This window comes from Miniopterus schreibersii, assembly GCF_964146895.1.
Source record: "Miniopterus schreibersii genome assembly, chromosome: 6".
In the NCBI taxonomy this organism is placed as follows: domain Eukaryota; kingdom Metazoa; phylum Chordata; class Mammalia; order Chiroptera; family Miniopteridae; genus Miniopterus; species Miniopterus schreibersii.
The window spans coordinates 80,897,460-80,915,870 of record NC_138107.1 but is presented as its reverse complement, the minus strand read 5'-3'; the positions used below and the strand labels follow the sequence as shown (position 1 = coordinate 80,915,870).

The 18,411-nt window shown below is 42.7% G+C and overlaps 1 protein-coding gene across 2 annotated transcripts in view; it reads right to left on the bottom strand.

Moving 5' to 3' along the window:
* Nucleotides 1–18,411, bottom strand: part of UST (uronyl 2-sulfotransferase) — a 236,775-nt gene that overhangs the window by 36,123 nt on the left and 182,241 nt on the right. For both annotated transcript variants that reach the window (XM_081140343.1, XM_081140344.1), the window contains 2 exons: nucleotides 7,340–7,437; nucleotides 5,339–5,496 (listed from right to left, as the gene is read on the bottom strand). In XM_081140343.1, the coding sequence (XP_080996469.1) occupies nucleotides 5,339–5,496; nucleotides 7,340–7,437 (256 nt within the window). The remainder of the gene's footprint in view (nucleotides 1–5,338; nucleotides 5,497–7,339; nucleotides 7,438–18,411) is intronic.

The following is an 18,411-nucleotide window of genomic DNA, read 5'->3' as shown; positions in this document are numbered from 1 at the left end:
CAAACTGAAAGTTTTTAAAGAACTGAGTTTAGGGATCTTATTTAAAATAAAAACTCCATTAAACCTTTGGATACCCATCCTACATCTACCAATAATATGATATATAACAGTCTGAAAAAGTCAATATTCAGCACAAGTTAATGGCAACTGGACCCAATCTCATCTCAATTGTGGGGTTCATTTAATGTTGAAATCTTAATGCCCTGCTATTTCTGGTAAGATTCAGGCATAAAAACAGATGGTTTTTAACAACAGTGACTAGGATGATGTGTTTTTTCAAGTCCCTGAGAGTGTCACTGTGCTAACAGTTCCAGAAAACTTATTCCCCATGATTGTTTCAGGGACAAAGTGTTGGCCAGAATATAGTTGTCTCCTTCTCATAAGTCAGAAATACCATTTCCTAAAGACATGCAAATTCATAGTCATAGGTCTTTTATGCAGGTGGGGAAACTGAGGCTTAGAGGAGTTATGCCTTGCCCCTGGTTATACAGTTGATGAGTGGAGGAACAGCTGTAACCTAGGCTGTTGACTTGAGAACCTGTGCTCTAATCATTATGATATCCTGTCTTCTTGACAAAAATGCAGAAGATATGCAGAGAAAGGGCTGGACATTGTGACCAGAGAGTTTGAATTAGGATCCCTGTCTTATCACTTCAACATCACTAGTTACAGGGGAGAACACTCCATCCAGGGCTCTGTTGTGTCCTCTAGATGGCGATAGTTCCCATAACTAAACCTGGAAATTACTAAGTAAGGCGATGGGGACTGTTCAAAGTTGTTTGTTTCTTCTGTTTGTTTGCAGAGGGCGGAGGGAAGCACACTATAATTGTGCTAAAAACAACAGGTAGAAAGAGCAGCTTTAAAACATTCTATGTGATACTTTAGTGTTATAATAATACAGACCTCAGAGGTAATCAGCCCAAAGCTGCACTTGCCTGGGGTCATATGGGCAGACCCATAGCAGAAAGAGGACTAGAAGGTTCTTCTAACCCCAACTCACTGTCCTTCCCTTAAAGAATGACTGTTCTTTACGATACATAGGCCAAGCTTTCATCACGTAGTATTTGTTTTAACTTAGTCAGACATTTTATTGATAGATGAGAACTTGTATTTTCCCTGCAGAATATTATATTAAAATTTCTCTTCTACATATTTGCTATTATTTTCTATGAAAATGTTTTCAGATTTAAATACTGCAAAGCAAATGAATTCAGAAAGTACACTATTATACTCCTAATGGGAGGTCTAAGTATCATTCATGCTGAGTTAAAAGATAATATTTCAATTTGTACTCTATCATCATTGTTTATAAAATATTTAAGTAAACAATAATTTTTAAAACAAAGCATCTACTTTATGAATGAACTTAAACTGTCAAAATTAGTCATTTGTTTGGAATCACACATTTTTCCTTTGTAATAGTTGGTAACCAGATTCTCAAGGCAGCCCACAAAAGTCTAGTAAATCCCTACTGTGGCTCTGATGTTTATATTTGTAATGAAAATGGGTTGAGAATGAATACTAATGTAATGCTAGTAATGGAAAGTATTTAAAACACAAGGTTAAAGGATTGGATACGTGAGCTTTCAAGTCCCCAGGAAGGAGGAAGGTGGATTAATATTAGGTCATACAGTTTCATGTCTGGATGCTAGGTGGCGCTATTGAACTAGAACAGCTCAGTTATTTGCCAAGTCAAAGGTTTGTATGAGGGACGTTTATCTGATGACTGATGCTATCACACATATTCACATAAACTCTGTCTTGAATTTGTTTATTTACTTTGACCTTTAACACCACTGTGATTTTAGCTCCACAGGAAATTATGACTGAGAAAAATATCGATAGCTCACAGGGTGTCAGCTTTTAAGGTGTCAGGAGGAAAGGTATACATGAACTTGTTAACACTTGTGGCTCAGAAATATGAGCTCTGCCTCTTTCACATTTTGGTGGATGACTATGGATCAGTCTCTCAAAGTCTTTGCACTGGTTTCAGTTTCTCATTTTTAGAAGGTAAGCAACTGTAATCAAGACTAACCAATTAGAAATAAGACTGTATAGGCTAAATCACTGAGGTCACTCTTACCCAGTATAGCTGTTTGGGCCGTGGCTCTCCCTAATTCGGACTCTTACCCGGGTGGGGTGGAGCTTACTGAGCACCCGCTCAAGGCACTTGCCTCAACATCAGCAGCTGCCCCCTGGCTGCCAAGAAACACCTGAGCGTATCCTCTCCATTACCCATCACGCTAAAACTTTCATTTTTATTTCACCTTGAGTACTTACTATCACAGACTTCCTCTCAGATACACTAACTAGGTCTCCGCAAAACGCAAACTTTAATATAAAATAACTAATAAAAAATTTCTAAAGATGAAGTTTCTTAAATATGATGTTTGGTAGGAAACAAATTTACTTGTCAGCATACCTGCCTACAAGAAATAAAGAGGGGAGGGCAAACAGTCAAGCTGTTATTTAAAGAAGAAATTGTTAACTTCTCTAAGTGGTGGCTTACTGGAACAAGCGGCACCGATTGGAAAGAATTAATATTATTCAAATCAGAAATAAGTGACAACACATTTGAATGACAGACATTACTGTTTTCACCAGCTCCCCAAATAGTCACTGCTTTCGTGCTTTTTCTCAGCAATGTGACTCGTATAAATATTTTTGGTTGCTGGAAGGGGATTACTAAAAATCAGAGCATGCCTGCCTTTTTTTTTCCAGTAACAAGAAAAGCACCAAAGAAGAGCGGCCGGTGGCGTGTTCGCATCTTAGTCCAGCTCCACGGGCAGGCAAACTACGATGACTTAAGGGTCATGAGGTTTCTCAATGTCTTTCCTTTTAGTTTTTCTTCTCTGTTCTCTAGGCTACTCAGTTATAAAAGTTCTTTTATAAAGGGCAAGAGCAATGATTCGAGTGTGCCAAAATCTGTTGTTTTGAACGAAAAACATACCGACGAGGCCTCTCTGTGGCTCTTCTTTTAACTGATTTGACACCAAGTCTCTGGTTGTGGCCAGGTGCTTAGTCTTTGCAGAAGCTAAAACATATTGCGAAGCTGGCCAGGAGTGGCCGTTCACTTCCTGCCCCTGCCTTGGGGGACGTGGAGAGTCCTTGGGACAAAGCAACCACGGAGCTGCTTGGCCTTCAACGTCACCATACAAAAATCTCTCAAGAAGATGCCCGACAAACCAGGAGACAGTGAAAGTTACTGAAGAATCGCTCAGAGGCTCATTTGTTATACATATGACACCTGGCAGCTGAAGCGTGATTCTGGGGTGATATTCAAAATATGTAACCATCAGTTCCACTGAGGAACTGAATTCAGGCCCGGACCCCGAGGACCCCCTGTGTGCCGTGAGTTACCCTTTTCATCACTTCACTGTCGTCGGGGGCGGGGGCAGCGGGGGGGGGGAGGCGCACTGAGGGCGGGTGTGGAAGGCGGTACCGATGTGTCTCACTGTGTTAACTGTCAGTACAGCTGAAATGTGTTGGCCCTGGGTTTACAGACACCTCTCAGCCCACTACACGGGAGTATCACACGTCCCTTAGCTCTTTGGAGGGAACCTCAGACTATTAATATATTGCTATGCCAAACTCAAAGGGGAGAAAATCTTTAATTTATAGGTGGGAAGATTGCTGCTGAAGGCAAACAAGCTCATGGTAATTCAGTTTTCAGGAATATGTTCTATGGTAATTAATGTGCCTACAGGTCATGGGACCAAGGCCCACAGTTTCTGAGAAGCTGTGTATTTAAATAAAGCAAACAGTTGGGAAGTCAAGATGATAAAACCTGACAACCGCGGTTAAGTGGGCTCTTGGGATAAGCTTTTTGTTTGTGGTTTATTTATATTTAAGAAGAGCAAAGATAAAAATGTCCTCATCTAAGTCCTCAGGCTCACACCCCCGATGTTGACCTTCTGGGTGCTGAGCTGTGGCATCCTGGGACCTGGAATAACGTTGGTTCCAGGTCCCAGGGTGGGTGGTGTGTGTGACGTGGGCTCACTGATACTCCTCCCAGATGCTGGGACGAGAGTGTGTTCATCTTAATTGACAACTATGTGTCTCCAGGATTCAGCCAGCCTTTTAGCTCATACTGTGTATCTCACACACACACACACACACACACACACACACACACACTCCACACGCTATACAACAAGATCAAGCCAAAGAAGTAAAGCAAGAAGGACGTAAACCTTCTCATCACCGGAGCCTAATTCAGGATAAGACCCCACCTTGCACAAACACCAGAGCTTATCTTGTCTTACAGAGCTAAGAATTGGTCTCAGCGGGGCTCTTTAAATTCTTTAAGCGCTTTAAATTGCCCGTTGTTAAAAGGGCAGAGGAAGACCTCGGCCCCCCAAACCCACTGTTTGGGGTTTATTAGCTTCTGTTATTCAAAGCGCACTGCCCGCCGAGGAGAGGCACCCGCAGGCGCACCGTGGGTCGCGGTCCCGTTCCCGAGCCCGGGTCCGGGGAGCTCACCCCAATGAGAGAGCTGGGGACTAGGGCAGCCCCCCGCCAGCCTTCTTCCTCCAGGGAAACACGGGCTGCAGGGGCACCTGTGGCACAGGAGCCGGGGCTCCTCTGGGCAAAGACCGGGCCGCCTGCCGGGGCGCAGGAGTGGGGCGAGGGCCTGTCCCCACCCCAGGGTGACAGAGCAAAGCACTAAACGGAGCAGCGAGTCCACACGCACGGCCGCGGGTCAGGGAGAAAAGGGAAGAAACGGTCTCGTTTGTCTTTCTCTCGGGATAAACTAATAATGACAAAAGCAAATGAGTTTCTGAAAGTAATTCTAGTTATCGTGAGACTGCGGGCAGCCTTTGTAATTGCTTGGCTGTGTTCTCTCTCTTGCTTCTATTTGGAAACCACTGCATTCGTCAGGATAAAATCATAATTGTATTTTCAATTTGCTGCTCTATCTATTCTATCTGCCAGGATTTTGTTCACCCAGGTGCTTTTGTCAAACGAAATAGGCCAGAGAGGCTTCATCGCACGATGGCCCCTTCACCCCCTCTTGTCCCCATCAGTGGGCCCCAGACGCGCACAGCTACCCGCTAGTTCACCCCGCGACACGCGAGGACAAGGCTGATGGACGCGGTGCCGATTTCACGTCCCAAAGGCCGGAAAAATGGAACCATCGGCGTTTCAAACCCGGTGAGCTGGTGTTTGGACCTGACGCTCGAGGTCTGGGTGTTCGTATCTCATGGCTCGAACCTGGCCTTGCCAGCCCGGGAGCTCTCCCTCCTTAACAGAAGAGACGATCTCACTCTTTTATTTCTCGAGTCCTTCACAAGGTAACGCTCGCAACAGGGAAGAGCTTGCTCACAAACAGAGTTACCTGGGTCTTTGTAGATACTGAGCACATCCTTGAAGTAATGAGGTAAAAATCTTTCCAGTAACAGCAGCACATCTTCCAACTCTTCAAGGATCCCCACCAGCAGGAAGTTTTCATTCACGTTCAGTTTTGCTCTTTCCAGGGCCCACTCACCAGGCTCCCTTTATGGACATAAAAATCATTTTAAAATCAGAGATTCGGTTTTGAAACGCAGCAACCACAGGCCGAAAGTGTATCTCTTCTACCCACCTACCCCGTTTTGCCTGAGTCTACACCCCGTTTCTTCAAGGAGCAGCCTGATGTAGCCGCCTCCGGCAGCCTGCCCTGGTCCCTCCAGACGGCGCCCTGGCCCTTGTCCTTGCCCCTGCCCCCCCCCCCACCTTCTCACCGCCAGCCCTTTCACCTGGTGTAACGCCCAGCTCAGGGCCTAACTACTTGTTGGAAGGACTCAGGCACAGGCAATTAGATCCTGGCCCTAACAAACACTAACCAAGGGGTGATTAGAATGGCTTTTTAATAAGGGGACCAAACAGAACCAATGAAATAAAGACAGAAGTTTTGAAATGTGAAACTTACTGACAGAATTTCTGTAGGACTCAGAATAGGGGTCAGGTCATGCCTGTGAATCATCTTTCTTTTACAGAGTTTAAAGACTTTTTTTTTTTTTTTTAATTCTAGAAGGACAACAGTCTACTAATCTCATTTGTAGAGCAGATCTCCGAGCAGACAACATGCATGTGAGAAAAACAGGGATCCTGGGAGCTGGGCTCCAGGCCTGGCTGGCACTAACCGTCTGGGGGAACGGGACAAGCCAGGATTCTTTTGAAAAACTGTAATAAAAGTCCTTACCTAGCTCAAATAATTGTTGCCAGGTGTAACGAAGTGACATTTCGAAAACTTTTTGAAAATCATCGAGTCTGACCCAAGATAAGACACCGTGAGTACTCTCTCCAAGAAACAGGTAATTAAAAGGATACTTGAGGGAGTCAGAATCATGTTTCCTGGAATAAATATCGTCATTATGACAGAAAGTGAGTCACCTGGCCCCACACTGTCCCAGTGTCTGAAGCACTGACCTCGAACCAGGTGGCCTTTATGACAGGGGTGAGGGTGGCAGGGAGGCCTCCTGACTTGGGAAGTTTAGGATGAAGCAGAAAACTGACACTTCTGGTCCCGGAACGGACAAACTCTGGTGTATGGTAAACTCAACACAACAGCAACACACTTAACAATTAAGCAGTAATCCCCGCGTTGGCAAAAAGTACAGAGAATGAGCTGCAACTTGGAAACAACTCTTCCCCCGTCTCTTCAGGAACACGGTGGCCTTCTAATGAATGTTTCTCCGGGGAAAGATGTCGCTCCTGGCAACAGGGTTTATTCTCCATGAAGCAAGGTTGGTATCGTCACTGTTATTGCCATTTCTTCTCCAGGCTACACACTGGTCCAGCACAACGGATTTCAACTGTAGCTAGACCAGAATCGCCTAGGAGATGGTTACAAAGGCCTGCCCCGGCCCCCAGAGGCCGTGATTAGGGGGCTCCTAGCAAGTACCCAGGGATGCTGCTGCAGGAAGTGGGCCCTGACCATCTGAGTAAGTCACTCTCTAAAGAAGGCAATCGCTAGGAAGTACTTTCCTTTCCACTAAGGCTGTCTCATGAGAGAGACACTATCAGATTTTGGGTGTGAGCGTCCCGTGTTTAGACCTGATTAGACATGCCACACAGGCCAGGCCAGCTGTTGATGGGGTACAGTCACCATGCAGGAGCAGGCTGGTGCTCACCCCTGGTCCTTACTATCTCGGGCTCTGTAGTGAAAGCTGTGTGTTAGGTACAAAAAAAAAGTTTGGTTAGCACTCCAGTGACACAGCTTTGTGAGGTGGTCCCATAGCCTCTGTCAGAACTTGACTTGTTAATCTTTTTATTTACAGGATATTCAGATCTTCAAAGACTCAGTACATGTTAACTGCATTCCAGGAGGCTGAGAGATTCTGCCCTTAGTCTTTACCTGCATCTGGGGTGCTGTCCACAGAAGTAGGGGATGATATAAAACAGCCTGGGGTTGGAGCACTCGGGGTAGTTTTCGAGAATACACTCATTGATATCCTAGAAGAGAAAACACAGCAGTGAGATTCCGTAGCCTCGGCAAACGCCACACAGTGTAAGTAGCTGACGCTTAAATGACTTGAGGAAGCCTGAGGCTATGCGAACTCCTTGATTTCACGGGAACAGTTTTCCCCCCACACCATCCTGTCCACTGGCAGGTGTGCACCTGGTCAGAGCATTTCAGACAGCGCTGGCTCTGGTGAGGAAACTGCATCTCTGCGTTTCCCGGATGCCTGAGGTCTTTAGCTCTGTCACAAGCATCGGGAGAGCAGTTCTAGCCGCTGTGGCTTGTTGTGGCCCCAGCAGTTACCGGCCAACTGGTAGGTATACAGTTGACACTTAACACATATTTGTAGAAGGAATTCAGTATGACTTAATTCTTAATTCATTCCAACTTAATCAGAGATCCCCATACAGCCTGCCCCATAGAAATGTCTTCCCTGTATATCCATACATCCAATAAATAATTATCAAGTGCCTCCAATAGACACATAAAGCGTCTGTCCATTTTGAAGGAGCTGTAAAATCACTTCTAACATTATATTAGGTGAGAAAGTGACAGGATGTTTGTATACAGACATTCTCTCACTTTCAAGGGCAGCAGTTATGATTTCCAGATTTTCTATTTCTCACCCATGAGGGTAATTAAACATGGCATCTGCGAGCATTACAGGAGCTTACCAAGGCCTGCTGTGGTGAAGAGTGGCTAACCACCAACTTCTATCAAGGCAGATGACACTGATGCCCTAGATAAGACACTGGTTCTTAGGTACTTCTGGGGAGAATAGATAACCCAATTTACACACCAACACCTATGGGTTTTTCTCCATAGACAATACCGCCAGGGAAATACGAGGGTGTAACTCGCAAACTTGGTTACATGGCTGATGGAGTTTATCAGTCATCGGAAGCCACTGTATCTGATATGACGCGGGTAGGTGGTTCTTACCAATTTTTTGTTTAAGTTGGGAATGAGAAAAATAGAAATTAAACTTTTTTTTATAATAACCCTTCCTTTCCCCTTCCATGCTTCTTTGGTTTATATATTAATTAAATACATGACACACTTACAATAACAAACTCAACTGGAACAAACAGATTCAGCAATAAACATACCCGAAGCAGCTGAGTCCACCGTGGGAAGCAGAGGCGCACAGTTCCCAGAAGGGAAGATACAACTGCTTCTCGACTTAATGTCTTGAAAATATTCAAAACTGTGTGCGATACACCTAAGCTACCAAACATCACAGCTTTGCCTAGCCAACCCTAACCATGATCAGAACACTGGCATCAGCTACGGTTGGGCAAAATCATCTCCCTGCCCAGAACCAGGAGAGTCTCGTGCGGCGCATCACTACCCCGGGAAAGATCAAAACTCAAAATTCCAAGCATGGTGTCTGCTGACCGCGCACGGCCTCGCTGTGTATAGAAGCCCATTGAAAATGCATGATTTCAGACCCGAGATATTTTTCTAAGAAGAATTTGGCACAGAGATAAAGATATTCATCGCTGAAAGATTTATTACAACAAAATATGGCAGAACGTAATGGGAGATAGATTCATTAATGGGAGAGAGATTCACAGAGGAGATGAGGCACGTTCCCAGTGAACTATGAGCACCTAGGAAGGATGTGGAGGGTCTATATGCACTGTCCTGAAGAGTGTCCGTGGTGAATTTTCAAGGGAAAAAAGTTAACTATAGGACAATATAAACATGTAGGACAACATATAAATAAACATATTTTACATAAACACAAACATATCAGGAAGGATACATGCCAAACTGCTTACGGTTATTTATGGTGGTAGATGTAAAAGTGTATGGGAATATATTGAACTTTTACTTCATTCATTTTTGAAATGTCAGCTTTTGGTATAATATACGTATTTTACTTTCATCATCAGAAAACTATAAGGAGACTTACACGTTGTGAAACAAACCCAAGCTTGTGCGGGAGGGTGACCTGGTTTTGCCATGAGGATGCTCAGCCCTCCCTTCCCCCTCAATCTCCGGGGGCCCCTGGCAGTTGGCGTCCCCTGAGACCTGTATTAACAGGAGGGACCGGACAGCAAAGGCCACCAAGCCCTCCCACAGAGACTCACAGTCCCCGCACTTCTCCAGAGTTCACTTTACAGTGGCCTTTAAAACACCTGTGTCTTTCTCTGACTGACGTATTTCACTTAGCCTAATACCCTCTAGGTCCATCCACGCTGTCACAGATGGTAAGATTTCATTCCTTTTTATGGCCAAGTAATATTCCATTGCATATACATACCACCGTTTTTGATCCATGAGTCTATTGATGGGCACTTGGGCTGCTTCGGTAGCTCGGCTATTGTAAATAACGCTGCAGTGACTACAGGGGTGCATATATTCTTTCGAATTAATGTTTTGGCTTTTTTTGGAAATATACCCAGAAGTGGAATCACTGGGTCATAAAGCAGTTCCATTTTTAATTTTTTGAGAAACCTCCATACTGTTTTCCAAAGTGGCTGCACCACTCTGCATTCCCACCAACAATATACCATATGATTTCACTTACATGTGAGATCTAAAAAACAATATAAACGAACAAACAAAACAGAAACAGACTCATAGGTACAGAGAGCAGACTGGTGGTTGCCAGAGGGGAGGGGGTTGAGGGGCTGGGTGAAGTAGGGGAAGGGATTGGGAAGCACAGCGTAGGGAATGTCGTCAACAGTGTTGTAATAACTATGTATGGGGCCACGTGGGTACTGGAAATATATGCTGTATACCTGAAACTAATACAAAGTAATATTGGTGTAAACTGTAATTGAAAATAAATTTTAAAAATTAAAAAAAGAACTTGTGTCCTGCCTGATGTGTAGGCAGTTAACTCCATGAGCACAGACTATTCACTGCATCTGCAGCACTTAACACCCAGCCTGGAAAAAGCAGGGATGCGATAAATAATAAATAAATGAACAAATGGCAGGAAAAAGCCAAGACACACAGCCATGCTTTGGTCCCCAGAGATCCTGGCCTGGAGCTCACAGGAGCTGGCAGAGGACCTCCTCTGGTTGGGTGGGGGTGGGGTGTGGAGGGCTGAGGCGCTGCAGGGGCCTAAGGCCAGTTCCCTGTTGGGATCCACAAATTACCTCACAAGGTCAATTGATGGGAAGACATAAATTCCTAGTTAAAGAAGCGCAGTTAACAATTCTTCTTTTCTTAGATCAAGGCATGTCCCCGGGGACTTGAGAGCTTTCCAATTGAGCCCATTAGGCTGATGAATGGTGTTGGCCACAACTATCCTATGCCATAGGAGGCCATAAATAAGAGATGACTCAGGTGTAAGATCTATCGGAAGCTGTGAAGACCCTCGCATCTGTCTGCCTCCAGCTCAGCCACAGTGAACAGCGATGCTGCTTCCCAGCAGCTCAAGGGCCAGGGGCCACAGGAAAGTGCTCCTGGCCACTCACACAGTCCACTCTTACTGGAACCGAGACCTTTAGCGAGTGACCTTTCAGTGTCCTGGGAAACCGAATGGGACAACACAGCTGTTCTTAGTGTTCTGCTCTCTCCAGTCCAGTCTCCCCTCCCCACTTCAGTTTCCCCTGTGTTAATGGTTTTATTTTTGGCATAAGGCTTCACTATCCTGTGTTGTTTTACAATCCTTTTTATGCTCAAGTTCTCTTAATATATATATTTAAATTTTTTTCAATTATAGTATATTTCTCATTCATTCCTCAATCTTTCACCATTCAACCCTTTCCAATCCTACGCCTAATCCTGGGCCCAGAAAGGAGGGATTTAGGAGTTCCAATAAAAGGAAAAGTCAAGGTACACGCAGTGTCTGTGGTGGGGGAGAGCGTGCCAGATGGGTGGGGCTGCAGGACCCTCGGTGCTACCGAAGCCAGATGAGCTGTGCTGTGCCTGGGTTTATGTGTTAAATTTTATATAAGATTTCATTTAATAAAAGTTCTAAATGTGAAAATCATTGTTTTAGGCCAGCATGCAGAGGCTCAAGCTGTTTGAACAGCTAGCATGGCCCTATTCTGGGGCCCCATCTGATCACTGGACTTGTCAAGATGCAGGTCCACTTGGTTATCTGCTTCTGGTAACTGAGGCCAAGTTCACTGTCTGTGCCTGAGCCTCTCTGTCTCAGTAGCTTCCCTAGCACCCCCAGTTCCTCTAGGAGAGGGTGCTCTGACTTGCTTTTCATAGGTAGCCCCTCCTAAAGTATAGCATATTGCTTCTGAACACCAGGTCTGTCACCAGGCTCTGCTGGGGCCCAACTGGCGTGTCATGATGTCACTGCCTTTCAGCCTGCCCACTGCCACTTTATGTTCTGTCTGTTGGGCTGATCATGCTCCATAGTGGACAGGAAGGTCTTGCATCCCACCGGTCACACCGCTCCTTCCCTTGCTCTGTATAAGCAGGCGATTCTGATGATAGGGCCCAGGAAGTCTGATCTCACTAACTGAGTCCTACAATTAAAGGACCCCTTATGGAAAAATAAGAAATAGAAGAAACCAGTTTTTCTCTCCCTCTCCTTCCTAGGGGCCGGGCTGTTGAGAGTTCTGCTCTTCTCTCTGTCTTACCCTTTAAGGAAAGAAGGGGCTACCAAACTCCTGTTAAAAAGGGGAAGAGTAGGTTTCTCATGTGTACAAGTGTTAAATGCTAAGGAGTATCTATATTCTAAATGTTAAAACAACTTTTAAAATACATGGCATCTTTTATTAAGAAGAAATTCAACTTATCCTAATTTTGGTCTCTAATGTCAACTCCTTAGTTCCTTTAGTTTTCATTATCTGAGAGTAGGGGCTTTTTGGCTTCTAAAGTGCTGGGATATCAACCTGGCCTCAGGAAAGCCCTCTGCTCACTGGTCAGTTGCTGGGCACGTTTCCCGAACTCAGCTCTCCGGACCTTCTGAAAGCCACACCTGCCGGGTCCGATGCTGTTCCAGGCTTCGTGGCAGGAAGGGCTGCCAAGTATGCAGAATTTTGCCAGATCGTGTGGTTATTTTATTTGGTGGATAAACGTCTACAGATTCCAGTATAAAAACACTGGGCCCAACCCTGTTTTGTAAAAACATTTTCAAAGGTAAAAGTGGAATACATTATCAGTCACTAGGGCTCATAATTATAGTTTTTTTGGCTAATCATTTTCCTTCCTTCTACATATGATGTCTGGAGCATTAGCACAAAGAATGCCTTTAAGCTGAGGTTAGCTCCAGTGGAAGCTACTTAAGAAACCATTGGATACCCTAAATTTTGTACATGTAGGACCTCTTATGAGAATCTATCTTAATAAAAAGTTTTAGGCATATATTTTATAGAATCATAAATTACAAGGAGTGTATTCAGTGATTAGTTGAAGGAAAAGTGAGGGAAAAGAGATCAGTAAGGTCATCATTTCTTTAATGCCATTGATTAGACATAGAACACAAAAGAGAACTTAATCTGGGATTCTAATTTTAAATTTTCAACTAGAGTTTTCTTGCATAGTTTACATTTATGATGCTACAGTGTGATCTAATGTACTTTCATTTCAGAGATTCTTAATTTCTGTAGCTCAAAATCGGTTGCTCATTACAAACGATTGAAGCTGAAGTCTTGAACAAACCAATTCCAAGATTCTTCAATTACATTATGAATTAAGGCATCTACTGCAAGAAAGATCTCATGGTAAGCACCCTCATCCCAAGTATCTGACAAATAATTGTATCTATCTTTCTTTATTTGTAGTTTATGTTACCTTACTAATATTTATATAGAATATCTTCTTGGCAACTGGTTCCCTTTACTTGTATGCAGTATCTATTTTTATTAATGTTTTTGCCTTATATTAAAATGTGAGAGTGAGAATGAATCTCCCACTCAAAATGAGCCTACAAGCCAAATATTGTAAGTACATGAAAAAAAAAAAAAATCTACTCTTAGAACATTAATTCATTCCAGATGGCTTTAAGGAACAACCTGACAGAAACTTTAAAATTAGTGTGACTAGGATGTTGAAAAGATAAAAAAGAATGAATAACTTCCTTTAAAAAAAAGGGTGTGGAATTATAAAACAAAAACATAGAACAAGAACATGAGGATGTTAAAAAGGAATTAATTATAAATCTTAAAAATGAAAAATATGGTCATTGAAATAAAAATTTAAGAAATGAATAGATTTAAAGAGAAAATTTGCGAATTAGAAAGTAGTCATGAGGAACTGACCAAAAATGCAATTTAAAAAACAACAATAAAACAAACAAAAATGCAATATAGAGATATTAGATAGTTGACTGATAGATAGTTGGACAGTGAAGGGATATGGAAAAGAGATTATAAAGTTCTAATAGTCATTCAGTAGGAGTTCCAGAAAAAGAGAATGATGAACTGGTACGAAATAAATATTTAAGCTATTAAACAATAGAATATTCTAAAACAGATTTGATTCTTTAGGCTAAAAGTGTACCATGAATACTGAACAAAATAAACAAAGTTAAATTAATACCCAAATACTTTTGAGTGAAACTGCAAGATGCCAAGGGAAAGGGAGAAAAGGAGATGACCAATGAAGGAACAATAATTAGACTATACCAGCTTTTTTTTCCCTTCCCTTCCTGCTCTCCCTGTCTCCCTCCATCTCTCTTCCCTCTGTTCTTTTTAGTGGTTTCATGGTTACTACCATCTGGACTCCTGGCACTTAGTCCAGAACCAAGACTTATTTGTGGTTCTCATCCTATGGGAACAATGGGCCTATTACAGATCTGGTTACCAAGCAGCTAGAATTTCATTCACTTCCTACTTGTGAAGCTATGGCTTTCCAGCCTCCCTAGGTCCACAGACTCGTATAAAGCCATAGTTTCCAGTGAGAGGTCAGCAGTCTTTTTTTCAGCTTCCTTTGCTTGAGAGTGAGGGGAAGGATGGCTCCCACCCCAAGTCCTTAAAGCACTGGCCAGCCTGGTTCTGGCCTCCACATTGACAGAGAGCACTTTTAGTCCCTTTACCTTATAAGAGCCAGGCTGCCCATGCTTGATCCAGAGCCAGAGCCCAGCTGGCCTGCGACTTTTCCACTGCTCATCACTGGTATTGTTCCAGGCATGGGGATGCTTTTCTTATTTTTTAACCGGGTAAATCCTTTGGATTTCCTGTTTTAATATTCTATCTAGCATTTCTATGTGTTTGGGGCCAAGGGAGTGAAATCATTAGAGTATGCTGACATGGTCCTGTATGAGCTATTAATGCTTTTGACCTATAGGGAGGCATATCAGAAGAAATACCAGCGCAGAGGTGTGGATGTGGAGTATGGGGAGTGCACCTTACTAAGTCGGTGGAAAGAAGCTCCGTAAAATGTCAAGTCTGTGCAAAGCAAAGTGGCATGCTTATTGAAATGTGATATTTTTTGCTCTACAAGTATGTCAGAGAGCACAGAGCCAATGCACAGCTTAAGCTGGACATCAAGAATGTGAGTCCTAAGGATTCTTCTTACAGACTTTGCAAGACATTAATATATCATAGTAGTGAGTTTATTATAATGGTGTTGTTTTGGGTCTGTTAATCACTTCAAGTATGTTGCCAAAAGTTTCAATATTTGAAGTATGTCATGAATACAAAAATGGCATAACCTTTGCTTTGCATATACTTTATGAGTATTATACAGACTCTCAACTTCTGCAAGAAGAGCTTCATGTCTCTGCTCTGTATTAGGGTTCCCACCCAGGGCCTGGCAGGTGCTCTCTGATAGCTCATAAAAGTAGCCTTTGAAGATGATACAATTTGAATTTGAATTGTGCTTTGCCTATGTCTAGCACATCACCACAGAAATCTGATAAAAGCTTTCAGAAGACGGTACTGTTTTGCAATAAACAACATCATAAAAAACTCACCAGCAGAGCAAAATCAGGCATGCGAGCACTGATATTTTCATACAAAAAGTACTTAAATGATATTGTAGATAAGAATTTACCATTATGGATACTTGATTTTAGCAGACATCTGCATGACTGAAATGTCATTAAATGACCTATGACCTACTCCCTGCTAGCAAAGGTGCATTCCAGATGTGGGCTCCACTTAGAGGAATAATGACTTTGGGACTTGGGGATTCTAGTCTCCAAGGCCCAGAAAAAAACATGTGGCTGGACCTCTGCCACTAGTAGCTCTGCTGTGAGCTCAGAAAATGCTGTCCTGGCTAACCAGGCACACAGCAGCCTCCAGAGTCCAGGGCTCTTCAGACCAGTGCCTTCAGCCTGATGCATGGATGGCAGTGGCCTTTGCTGAGGGCGCTATGCTGATAATATTTGGAAGCATACAGTCAGTGGGATGATCTGTCTTTCTAATATGACTAATATTGAGATGCTGACTGTACCCTTAAAATAAGCAGGTCAGGTTTATGGAGAGGCCCACCCTCCTCCTTCCTACCTAGTCACATAGAAAATGGACAGGTCGCCATTCTATGGGCTTTCCGTGGGTGTGGAGTGTGACATCACTTGAATGGATCGCCACTGGATCCTGTGGAGTGGATCCAATCTACCACTCTAAATCTTAATATAACCATGGAAATGCATTATAACTACTGACTATTCTCATCATGACACCAGAAGGAAAAGATGATGGAAAAGGTAGGCCAGGGATCAGAAGGACCAGTGAAGATTTTACTTAAAAGTTGAATTATGAAGTGAAAAGAAATGATTCATTACCTCAAAGCTGTTCATTTCACCAGTGAAAGAAACCCCAGGAGGTAGGCAGAATCTCAACACTGTCTAGTGTTTCCTGGAGGCAGAACTGAGCCAAAAACTCAGGCTCAAACAGATCTTCTCAACCAGCACGAACCTTTGTGAGTGTAAGAATGGCAAGAATTTCTGGGAAACCAAGTATTTCCTTTAAGGGTATTATACCATAAAAATTATTTATGATCCCTTTGGGCCACACAAGTTTCTAAAAGCCACAGAGACTGCTCAGCCTCTTAGAGTTTTGACTTTGCCTTCACAGCTGAAGAGGTTCAGAGTCCCTTTTTCTTTCTTTCAATTCCAATAGTCTAATTGTTTTGACATAAGAGGCCAAAGTAAACCACAAAAGTCACACTTTCAACTTTTGGTTATCCAGGGTATAAACAGCATGTTTGTGGATTTTTTTAGGCTCACAGCCTCTCCTCTCTGTGGCTTCATATCCCCAACTTAGAAGATCACAGAGGATTCACAATTGATTTAATATAAAGACATTGAAACTAAATAGTCAAAATAATTATTTTAGGTTAACTGGGAATTTCAGTTTCTTAAACCCTGTTATCATGAGTGACTAAGAACTTTCTTGCTGATGGAGGCTCACTGGGTCATTCTCTCTTCTATGAATATTTGAAATTTTCCATAATGTACAGTAAAAAGCAAACAAAAAATTCCAGAAACTATGAGTATAGTTGTATTCCCAGCCATATGCCTCCATTTTTTTCTGCCTTGTTTTTTACCATGTAGTCCATTCATTCTAATTCAATCTTTCTCTCACCACTTTACGGCTCCTTGGATTGTTTTCCAGGTGAGAGGAGGCCTTTATGAAACTTCAGACTTTCATCTTTATAATTTTCCATCTGAAGTTTGTATAGAGATCTTATTTCTGACCCTGTCATTGGCCCTGCTTCTGGGATTCTTCCTGCTCTAGAACAAAATATGACATAGAATGCGAAGGGGGGACCCTACAAAATCAAATCCCTTTATTGCGCTGGATATTGAGCTCTCTCTCACGGCTTCCTTAATGGGTGTTCTCTCATGTTTTTGTTATATGCATCTGTGTTCGGGGGCACAACCAATGTAAACCCCAAATCTTATCCTTTTAAGGGTTGTAGTATAATAGTTTTTCCTTTACTACCTTTTCCTTTCTCTTATTGATGTTTTCTCCCTTTTTAAAATTTATCATCTGCCCATGGGTCAGGCCAAGTCTCTATAAATAATAAAAAAATTCAAATCACTATAAAAATTTCCACATATATAAGTATAGTGTTTACTGAAATAAGGAACTATTAAACAGTTTCCCAGATCTTCTTTTGAGTCTATCAAACTGAAAACGAAAGGTAAATAAAAGCAAATATTTTATAAACTCAATTTAAAATATATGAGTTGCACCAATGATGAAGAGGTCAGTTCCATAAACTGAGTGTATAAATATGTTGATCATTTAGACACACATGTGAAAGAATCTGGTGTAAAATGAATTAAACATATTTGGGAGGGAGGCTATTTCTCTCTGTTTCTGTCTTGTCTCTCCCATCACAAACAATTTATTAAGCTGCATTCAACTATACTAAGTTAGGGGGTTAGAACCAATTCATTGTAATGCTCAGGATAAACACTGTCAACACTCAAGGTGTAACAATCAATAAATGTAACCAGATCCGTAGCAGTCATTCAACCCTACCCTTACGGGGCTCCCAATATACGCTGGGCACTGTGTTATATAGTCCCTGACCCGTTCCCCAGGAATTCGTGTTCAAGAGCAGGGGTAGCCGGCACCAGTGCCCACAGAGCCTGCCAGGGAAGCAGAGGGCATGAATGGGGCCCTGTGTGGGCATGCACTGCCTGAGTGCAGGAGCCCGGAGCAAACTGGAAAAGCACATTTCCTGTCTCTAGGGGCGGGTGCTACTCAGCTGAAGCGGATCATTGCCACGTGGAATTCATGCCAAGGTTGCCCCATTTTCAAGAGAAGCTAGAAATTTGGAATTTGTGTGAAATCTCTGAATTTGTAAATGTTAGTACCAAAACAAACATTGTGAGTGACATGTCTGTGATTTTACTGCCTATGTCTTCTTCTAGGATTTTTATGGTTTTGCAACTTACATTCAAGTCTTTTATCCATTTTGAATTTATTCTTGTGTATGGTGAAAGTTGGTGGTCTAGTTTCATTTTTTTTGCATGTATCTGTTCAATTTTCCCAGCACCATTTATTGAATAGACTGTCTTCACTCCATTGTATGTTCTTGCCTCCTTTGGCAAATATTAATTGAGTGTAATGGCTTGGGTCGATTTCTAA